Source organism: Otolemur garnettii, unplaced genomic scaffold, assembly GCF_000181295.1.
Source record: "Otolemur garnettii isolate 467f Iridium unplaced genomic scaffold, OtoGar3 scaffold00259, whole genome shotgun sequence".
Lineage (NCBI taxonomy): Eukaryota > Metazoa > Chordata > Mammalia > Primates > Galagidae > Otolemur > Otolemur garnettii.
The window spans coordinates 385,765-395,649 of record NW_003852654.1 but is presented as its reverse complement, the minus strand read 5'-3'; the positions used below and the strand labels follow the sequence as shown (position 1 = coordinate 395,649).

Sequence of the window (9,885 nt, the reverse complement as noted above, 5' to 3'; positions counted from 1 at the left end):
GATAGGGTCGGATACGAGTACACTTTTCATTGGTGGTTGGTGATTTCATTAGTAAAGGAGGAAGTAAAGGAGGATTTGCATTGGTAGCTGATGATTTCACTAGTAAAGGTAAATTTGGATTGGTACAGGTGAGGGGTGTGGGGTCCCTTAACCAGGGGCCAGAGTTGGTGCAGCCTGATTACCTGTATTTCAAGGTAATAGAAACTTATTGTTTATTATAGCAGCTGTTTGCCTAAGGTGACTCAGTTTATGGCTCAGTGGCTGTGCAACCTGGGGTGGGGGAGAGGCAGCAGGGAGTGGCCCTGCAGGTTTCACTGGCAGAGGTTGGGGCGGAAGGGCTAGGAATGGAACTTATGCAGTAAACAGCCAGGAATGGGGCTTGTGCTGCAAACAGCCAAGACTGGAGCTTGTGCTGTAAACAACAAAATGGAGCTAGTTTGGCTCTCACAGAGGCATCATGTTACCAGACTTCAGATTATACTATAAGGCTATAGTGATCAAAACAGCATGATGGTGGGGGGGTGAGGTAAGATGGCCGACTGGAGCCAGCTTTCAACAGAAGCTCCTGTCCAGAGGGAGAGATAATGAGCAGAATGAACCAAATAAAGCTGAAGGTCAGTAGCTAAGCTGAGAGAGAATATTGTTAGGTGCACATCTTTCCTGCTGAGGCAAACTGCAACTCCAAAGAAGCAAATTTCAGGTACAAAACCCATCCCAAAGAGGACAAGAGTCTGTCCTCTCCCCCAAGAGAGTGGCTCACTGTGTGCTATCTATAAGCAAGAAGTGAACAGAAGACCTCTAGTTTCACCACACGGGAGAGAGCCGCTGAAGGTCAGGACTCCTTTTCCAGACAGATCCTGTTGTGAGCTGGAGCTTTCTCTTGTGTGGCATGAAAGTTTAACAAATATTTTCCCTGCCTTTCTGAACTGAAATAGCATCAACTATACTAAATTTCTCAAAAAGGTAAAGTCCAGGACCAGATGGCTTCACATCAGAATTCTACCAAACCTTTAATGAGGAACTAGTACCTATATTACATAACCTTTCCCAAAACATAGAAAAAGAAGGAATACTTTACAACACATTGTATGAAGTAAATATCACCCTGATCCCCAAACCAGGAAAAGACCCAACAATGAAAGAAAATTATAAACCAATATCATTAATGAATATTGATGAAAAAATATTCAATAAGATCCTAGCAAACACAATTCAGCAAAACATCAAACAAATTAAAACCCATGACCAAGTTGGTTTTATCCTAGGGTCTCAAGGATCATTCAACATACATAAATCTATAAAATATAATACATCACATAAACAAAGTAAACAGCAAAGACCATACGATTCTCTCAATTGATGCAGAAAAAGCTTTTGATAATATCCAGCATCCTTTCTTGATCAGAACACTTAAGAAAATAGGCGTAGATGGGTCATTTCTTAAATTGATAGAGGCCATCTACAGCAAACCCACAGCCAATATCATACTGAACGGAGTAAAATTGAAAACATTTCCATTCAGATCTGAAACTAGACAAGGATGCCTATTATCTCCGTTGTTATTCAACATAGTAATGGTAGTCTTAGCCATCTCAATCAGGCAACAGAAGGCATTCAGGGGTATCCAAATGGGGTCAGAGGAGATCAAACTCTCACTCTTCACAGATGATATGATTTTATATGTGGAAAACCCCAGAAACTCAACTACAAAACTCTTAGAAGTGATTAAGGAATATAGCAGCATCTCAGGATATAAAATCAAGAATTACAAATCAATAGCTTTTATGTATACCAACAATAGTCAAGCTAAAAACATAGTCAAGGACTCTATTCCTTTTACAGTACTGCCAAAGAAGATGAAATATTTGGAAATTCACCTAACAAAGGACATGAAAGATCTCTATAAAGAGAACTATGACACTGAGAAAAGAAATAGCTGAAGATGTTAACAAATGGAAAAACATACCATGCTCATGGCTAGGAAGAATCAACATTGTTAAAATGTCCATACTACCCAAAGCAATATACAAATTTAATGCAATCCCTATTAAAACACCATTGTCATACTTTAAAGAGCTTGAAAAAATAGTACTTAATTTTATATGGAATCAGAAAAAACCTCAAATAGCCAATACATTACTCAGAAATAAAAGCAAATCAGGAGGAATCACATTACCGGACTTCAGGCTATACTAGAAGTTTCTATTAAAAAATTCAAATTAATCAACAAAAAAGAACAAATAATCCCATTTATCATTGGGCAAGAGATATGAACAGAACCTTATCCCAAGAAAACAGAAAAATGGCCAACAAACACGTGAAAAAATGCTCTTTGTCTCTAATCATTATAGAAATGCAAATCAAAACCACTGTGAGATATCACCTAACTGTAGTGAGAATAGCCCACATCACAAAGTCCCAAAGCTGCAGATGCTGGTGCAGATGTGGAGAGAAGGGAACACTTTTACACTGTTGGTGGGACTGCAAACTAACACAGCCTTTTTGGAATGAATTATGGAGAATCCTCAAAGAACTCAAAATGGACCTTCTGTTTGATCCTGCAATCCCATTACTGGGCATCTACCTAGAAGAAAAAAAATTAACATAAGGACATTTTCATTCAATGTTTATTGCAGTTCAATTTGCATCACTTTATATTAATCTGGAATTAAAAAATAAATAGAAGGCCTACTAGCCCTAGTAATGGAGGCTCACTTGCTGTCTATGATGAATGCATCCTGCTTTGCAAGTTTTCTTACTCTGTAAGCCTATCTTTCTCTTCCTCAATAAACTTTGTTTCATGCTTGCCTTTAAAAAATAGATAAATAAAATAAAAATTTTAAATAAATATAAAAATTAGCCAGGTGTTGTGGCAGATGCCTGTAGTTCCAGCTACTGACAAGCAGGAAGATCACTTGAGCAAAGGAGTCTGAGGTTGCTGTCAGCTACAGTGATGCCCTGGCACTCTAGCCTGGGCAGCAGAGTGAGATTCTGTCTCAAAAGGAAAAAAAAAAAGATGATTTTGTGGGTGATAGAACTAATTCTAGATTATGGTGATGATTGCATAACTCCATACATTTACTAAAAATCATTGAATACACTTATTATAGGTGAATATTGTGGTATATAAATTATACATATTTTTAAGTGGACAAAAAATCAGAGAAAGATCATATTCAAAGGATGATAAAAACTATTATGTTACTAATGCTGTGTACCTAATTACCTCTAACCTGTTTTGTTATCTCATAGATTTTGTTCAGAGTTCAGGCAGGGTTCAATTGGGCAATTCTTAATTTCTTTCGCATTGACCAAAGTCAGTTGTTGTTGATTAGGAGATCTAGAGTTACCAAGACAGATTCATTCATATGTCTGGCAATGGAATGTTGATGCTTTAAAGACTAGAACTGCCAACCAGAGCACCTACACATGCCTGTCCATGTGGCTTGGCTTCCTCACACTGTGGTGACCTCATAGTGAGACTTGTTATATAATGGCTCAGGGCTCCAACTGTGTGTGTTCTCGCAAGCAAGTCAGAAAGTGAATCACTTGGCCAGGAATAGTGGCTCCCATCTGTAATACCAGTATTTGGGGAGGCTGAGGTGGGTAGATTGCTTGAGCTCAATAGTTCAAGACTAGCATAATTAAGAGCAAGACTCTGTCTCTACTAAAGATAGAAAAACTAGCTGGGTGTTCTGGCAGGCGCCTGAGTCCCAGCTACTCAGGAGGCTGAGACAAGAGGATGGGCTCCCTCTTGAGCCTAGGAGTTTGAAATTGCTGTGAGCTAGGCTGGTGCTACAGCACTCTAGCCTGAATCACTTTTTATGAACAGCATCAGAAATCACACAACACTTTATGCCATAATCTGTTAGTTGAAAACAGGTGAAGCTCACCTAGAAACAAGGAGGGGGAAGTTCTGGCCTCCTTCTTGATGGGAGGAGTGTCAAAGAACTGGGAACCATGTTTTAAAACTGTCACATAGACTGACAGCTTACTTCTCTAGAACAATGAAGATAATGCATTTTGATCAAATCGATTGATCCCAGGAGTAGTAGGTTAATTTAACATTAGAAAATAAAAAGTGATAACCCACTATATTAATACATAAAAGGGGAAATATCATTAAATAATTTCAGTATCTTCTGAAAAAGTATTTGCCAAAATTTAACATTCATTCATAATAAAAATTCACAGGAATCTTGATAACTGGTAAAGAGAGAGAATAAGAAATCTTCCAGGCTTGGTGCCTGTGGCTCAAGTGGCTAAGGCGCCAGCCACTTACACCTAAGGTGGTGGGTTCGAATCTAGCCCGGGCCGCCAAAAAACAATGACGGCTGCAACCAAAAAAAAAAAAAAAAAGCTGGGCATTGTGGCAGGTGCCTGTGGTCCCAGCTACTTGAGAGGCTGAGGCAGGAGACTCGCTCGAGCCCAGGAGTTGGAGGTTGCTGTGAGCTGTGATGCCATAGCACTCTACCCAGGGGGACAGCTTGAGCCTCTGTCTCAAAAAAAAAAAGAAAAGAAAAAAGAAAAAAGAAAAAAGAAAAAAAAGAAATCTTCCAGAGCAAGGTATAAGGAGAAATCAGTGAAACATTTAATATACTTTGAATGGCTATTTATGGGCTGTTTTGATAGGTTAAAATACTAGAGGAGCCTCAGTCACTGACCCAGTTGCATCCTTCTCCTAACTTCCTATGAGCTTTTCCTTAGTCAAAAGCAGAGATTGAACAAGAAAGTTAAGGAAAATTTCCCCACTGAGAGGCCATCCCCAAATGCAAGGCAGTGAGTTATTGGAGCTGAGGAGGACTAGAAAGGTTAAAAAATTCACAGGAAAGTGGGATTACAAGGGAATCATTGTCAGTATCCTAATAAATATCTGAACCAAACTTATAGTAAGCATCATGCTTGGTGGTGAAACCCAGAAATCCTTCTGCTTAAGATCAGGACAAGATACAGTTGACAAGTATCACCCCTTCTATTTAATATTGGAAATCCTAACCACTGTTATTAGTAGAAAAAAATTTAGTATTGGAAAAGAATAATCAAAACTGCTGTTATTTGAAGCATCATTCTTCTGCTTATGCACAGGTAAAGAACAAAGCTATTTAGTGGGTTTACCAAATGACTGGGTTTTAAAAGGAGAGCACAAGTCGAAGTTAGATTTTTATCCTCATATCACACAATCTCAGATACAGAGGTGGAAATGACGTCTTCAGAGTCCTTCACAGCTTCCATGTTATTGCTTTTCCTTCTTTTCTCTCCTTTAAAGCTCATATAGTCAGATGATACCACCTGCTACCCTTGGTTAATGCTGTAATTAGCTGTTCTCCTGGTCATCAATCAGTGAAAATTCTATCACCTGGAGCACTATCTCTCTCTGCAGTGTTGGGGAATTTAATGCTCAAATCATGGAAAAGACTGAGGAAAACACTGTCTTCAGAAGATTTCCAAATGTCAATTGAGTAATGAGGTATAGGGAATACTTCCTGAAGCACCTGAAATAATTTTTAAGGAAATGAAAAGAAGCCCTTAGCGAGAAACCTAAGTGTCTTGGATTCTGTATTTTCAGATTCAAGCAAATGCAGATTGCAAATACCCAGGAAAAAATCACACAATAAAGATAAAATAAATAGCAAACACTACAACTATTTACATAGCATTATGTTGCGTTAGGAATTATAAGTACTCTAGATGATTTAAGCATAAAGGAGGATGTTTATGGGTTATATGCAAGTACCGTGCCATTTTATACCAGAGACTTGAGCATTGCAGATTTTTGGGTGTCCTGGAATTAATCTCCAATGGATACTGAGGGACATCTATAGGTGTCTGAGAAATTTCATGAGAGGATCAAATATTTTGAGCTTTATCTAGGCTTAAACTCCTCTAATCAGGATATAGTTTGCTCTTGTTTATCTGGAGTTAAGCCACAGATTTTTTTTGTTGCTCCTATTTGTTTTAGGACTTGATCTTGTATCTCATTTCTACCTTCAGATTATATTTAAGAATCAAGCAAGCCGACCATATAACATCTACCCTCATGGAATCACTGATGTCAGACCTTTGCACTCAGGGAGGTTACCAAAAGGTAAGTATTAGCTCAATTTATAGACATTTCTTACATGTAGATACAGATATGGTCATAGCATCAATAGCAACTAAAATTATGCTGGCTGGTCGTTTCACCAGCTGTTAACATAGGACCTCAAGCCCCAGACTAAAGTTATAATAAATCAATTCCAGGAATTCTTAGGTGATGTCTCATTTAAGTTAGTAAAGAGTCACTGATGTGCTTTTGCTATTATCTACTGCTTATGTTTCACTATTGCACATCCAATTAGAATTGGCTTCAAAGACTTTAGGGCATTTGTAATAGTTGCAGTGGAGAGATTCTATTTCACTAATTTTAGTACCATCACATATGCTTAGCTAATTTATCTTTTATATGATGTTAGTTTCCCATATTTTTGTTTAATTTACATTAGGCCTAGTCCATGTAAAGAGCATGTATATGGGTTTTATTTTGTACCCAGTCATCATCTTTCAATAAGACGTTTCAGCCTAGTCACATTTATGGTACTACTGATATGTTTGTATGTATTCTGATAATCTTATATTTGAATAACAATTTTATAATTATTTTAGCCTTTTATTACCTTTGTCAGTAGTTTTGTTATATACTTTTCATTTTAGTAGATTGGATATTACATATGTATTCTTTCTGTTCTTTAATTTTATATGAATATTCTACATCTCTAAAAAAATTACACTGCTAATTCTTTGTCTTTCAACTTTAGACATTATACATTTACTTTATTTTGTGTTAAGTATTTTGCATTATGCTTCCTTCCACTCTAGTTGTTTCTGAGTTTTATTAGTGTTTTTTATTTCTTCAATTGGCAATATTAGAACTATAAAAAATAGACTAAACATATACTTTTTTATCTTTATGATTAGATAATATCTCCTTTTTTTGAGACAAAGTTTCACTCCATTGCCCCAGGCTAGAGTGCTATGGCATCATAGCTCACAGCAACCTCAAACTCCCAGGCTCAAGTCATCCTCTTGCCTCAGCCTCCTGAGTAGCTGAGACTACAGGCACCCACCACTATGCCTGGCTATTTTATTTTATTTTTTTTAGTGGAGATAGGATCTTGCTCTTGCTCGGGCTGGTCTCTCATTCCTGAGCTCAAGCACTCCACCTGCCTCAGCCTCCCAGAATGCTGATTAAAGGTATTAGCCACTGTTGCCAGTTAGATAATATCTCTTGACTTCCTTTTTTCTCTCCTCTACCTTGCCTTTTCTCACCTGCTGTTAGCTATGTCTTTACTTTTATAAAACTAAAGCTTATAACATTTACAGTTTGTACTGAAATTTTAAATCTTCGTTGCTTTGTCTACATATTTATTATAAAAATAAAAACCCAGCATTTATATGATTTTATTGTATAAATTCCTTTCTATAAACATTTACTGTAATATAAAGTGATTGTTCTCTTCTTTACAGTTCAAATTATTTTACTATTAAGATAAAATAATATGGGGAAGATAAAAAAGTTGGTATCATAGAAGTAAAGAGTAGGATAGTGGTAACTGGAAGCTGGGAAAGGTGGAGAAAAGGTAGGATATGAGAGGTTAAGATACAAAATTACAGCTAGATAGGAAGAATAAGTTCTCCTGTTCAATACACTATAGGGTGACTATAGTTTACTATATAGTTAACAATAATTTATTGTTAAAAACTCATCTTTGAGTTTTTTCTTTCCTTGTACTTATGGGTATGTGACGTTACCTCTGTTATCGTGCACGTTTCTGTTTTTTCATTTCTTCTTTTGTTTTTCTGGAAGTATATCCTCAAGTAACTCAAGTAACCTCAAATAGCAAGAAGAGAGATTTTACAATGTTCCCAACACAAAGAAATGAAAAATGTTTGAAGTGATGGGTATAAACTAATTATCCTGATTTGATCATTACACATTATGTGTATGTATCAAAATATCACACTATACCCTTTAAATATATACAATTATGTCAGTTTAAAAAAAGATAAAATAGATTCTCATTTCTTCTTCTCTATTAGTAGTTCAGAATCATACAACATTTTAGTTTGCTTTATATTAGGACTATACTAATACAATTTTTGTGTTTGTATCCTGAAGTAACACTTTCTTTTCTTTTGTTAGGAAAAGAAACATATGTTTCTCTATCATACCTCTTAGGCCTTCAGCTTCTTATTCATTCCATTTATTGCTTGATACCCAAATCTTTTTTCTTTTTTTTTTCCTCTTTTCTTTTTTAAACTAGAAGAGAGGTACAACTTTCAATGAGAATGTGAATCAAGGCCAAGAAGCAAAGACTTTCTCTATCCATATCATCTGTCTGTCTTGGAGATGGGGTCTTGCTCTGTTGTCTGGGTTGCAGTGCAATGGTGCAACCTTACTGCAACCTTGAACTACTGGGGCTCAAGTGTGCCTCCTGCCTCAGTCTCCCAAGTAGCCAGGACTACAGGCCCATCCCACCAATCCCAGCTAATTTTTATAAATTTGATCTTATTCATTTCTTTTTTTTTTAAACAGTTCTAAACTAGAGATAGTTTTTTTTTGGTAGGTCTCACTAACATTGCTCAGGCTTGTCTCAAACTCCTGGCCTCAAACGATCCTCCTGCTTTGGCCTCCCAATGTGCTAGCATTACAAGTGTGAGCCACTGTGCCTGGCCTCATTTTTCTTACTAAAGACATAATTTTAGTTCACAATGTATTGCTTTAATTTGGGTTACATGTTTTCTAGGTTTGCTACAAAGTTGTCATCTTTGAGTTTTTTCTTTCCTTGTACTTATGGGTATGTGACGTTACCTCTGTTATCTTGTACATTTCTGTTTTTTCATTTCTTCTTTTATTTTTCTGGAAGTATATCCTCAAGTAACTTTAAAATACATAGAGGGTAAATTTTCTGATGCCTTTAGTATCATGTGATGTACAGACAGGCTGGTTATAAATAATCTAATATTCATTGTTTCTGATCCACTCTTCTAATATTCATTGTTTCTGATAAGAATTCTAATGCCAGGTAGATGTGCATTCCTTTATGGGAGAAGGGATAGTGACAGAGATCTGGGGAGATTTAGAATATGTACGCTAAAATTTAGAGGCATACATAGTACAGTTACTGGTAACCTTTTTTATGTGGAGAATTCTGAAGGCCCATATAATTCTTTTTTTGGAGGGGGGTTTAATTTCTTATAGAATAACTGTGTACATTAATGCAATCATGGGGTACAGTGTGCTGTTGGCCCATATACTTCTAATAACCACCCACCCTCACTCCCAACTCCTACAAGAGGGAAGATAAGAGACCTAAGGAATATTGAAAGGAAATGCCACAGGTCAGACATAATAGAATGAGGGAGAGCTTAGAATGGAAAAAAAATTAAAATTTTGACTTAGATTGGATCTTTAGGTGTTAAACATACCCAAAAGTGAGGTTAATTCTAAAATCAGACATTTCTTGTACTGAGGACCCACTAGCCTGAGGGCAGGTTTTAGTTCTTGCTGCCTTTCCTCACAAGGGTCAGGTATCATATTTCTTTTCTTTTTTTTTTCAAAATAAATATTTTATTTAATGTGCCATCAGAATATATACATTTTTTGTTTTTCCCATGTCAGATGTGGGAAGACCATCCTCTCACAAGTCAACAGAACAAAGGCATAGTACAGAAATCAGATCCTTTGGCTAAATATTATATCATGTTGGGCATTATTGATACCTTTAGTGTGATTACAGCTGCATTTTAAGAAGCTGGTCTTGGCTCAGTGCCTGTGGCTCAAGTGGCTAAGGCTCCAGCCACATACACCTAAGGTGGCGGGTTCAAATCCAGCCCGGGCCCGCCAAA

The 9,885-nt window shown here is 36.8% G+C and overlaps 1 protein-coding gene across 1 annotated transcript in view; it reads left to right on the top strand.

Moving 5' to 3' along the window:
- F8 (coagulation factor VIII) overlaps positions 1 to 9,885 on the top strand; it is a 217,711-nt gene that overhangs the window by 95,785 nt on the left and 112,041 nt on the right. The window contains exon 10 of the mRNA XM_003802734.2: positions 5,992 to 6,085. Coding sequence (XP_003802782.1) covers positions 5,992 to 6,085 — 94 coding nt within the window. The remainder of the gene's footprint in view (positions 1 to 5,991; positions 6,086 to 9,885) is intronic.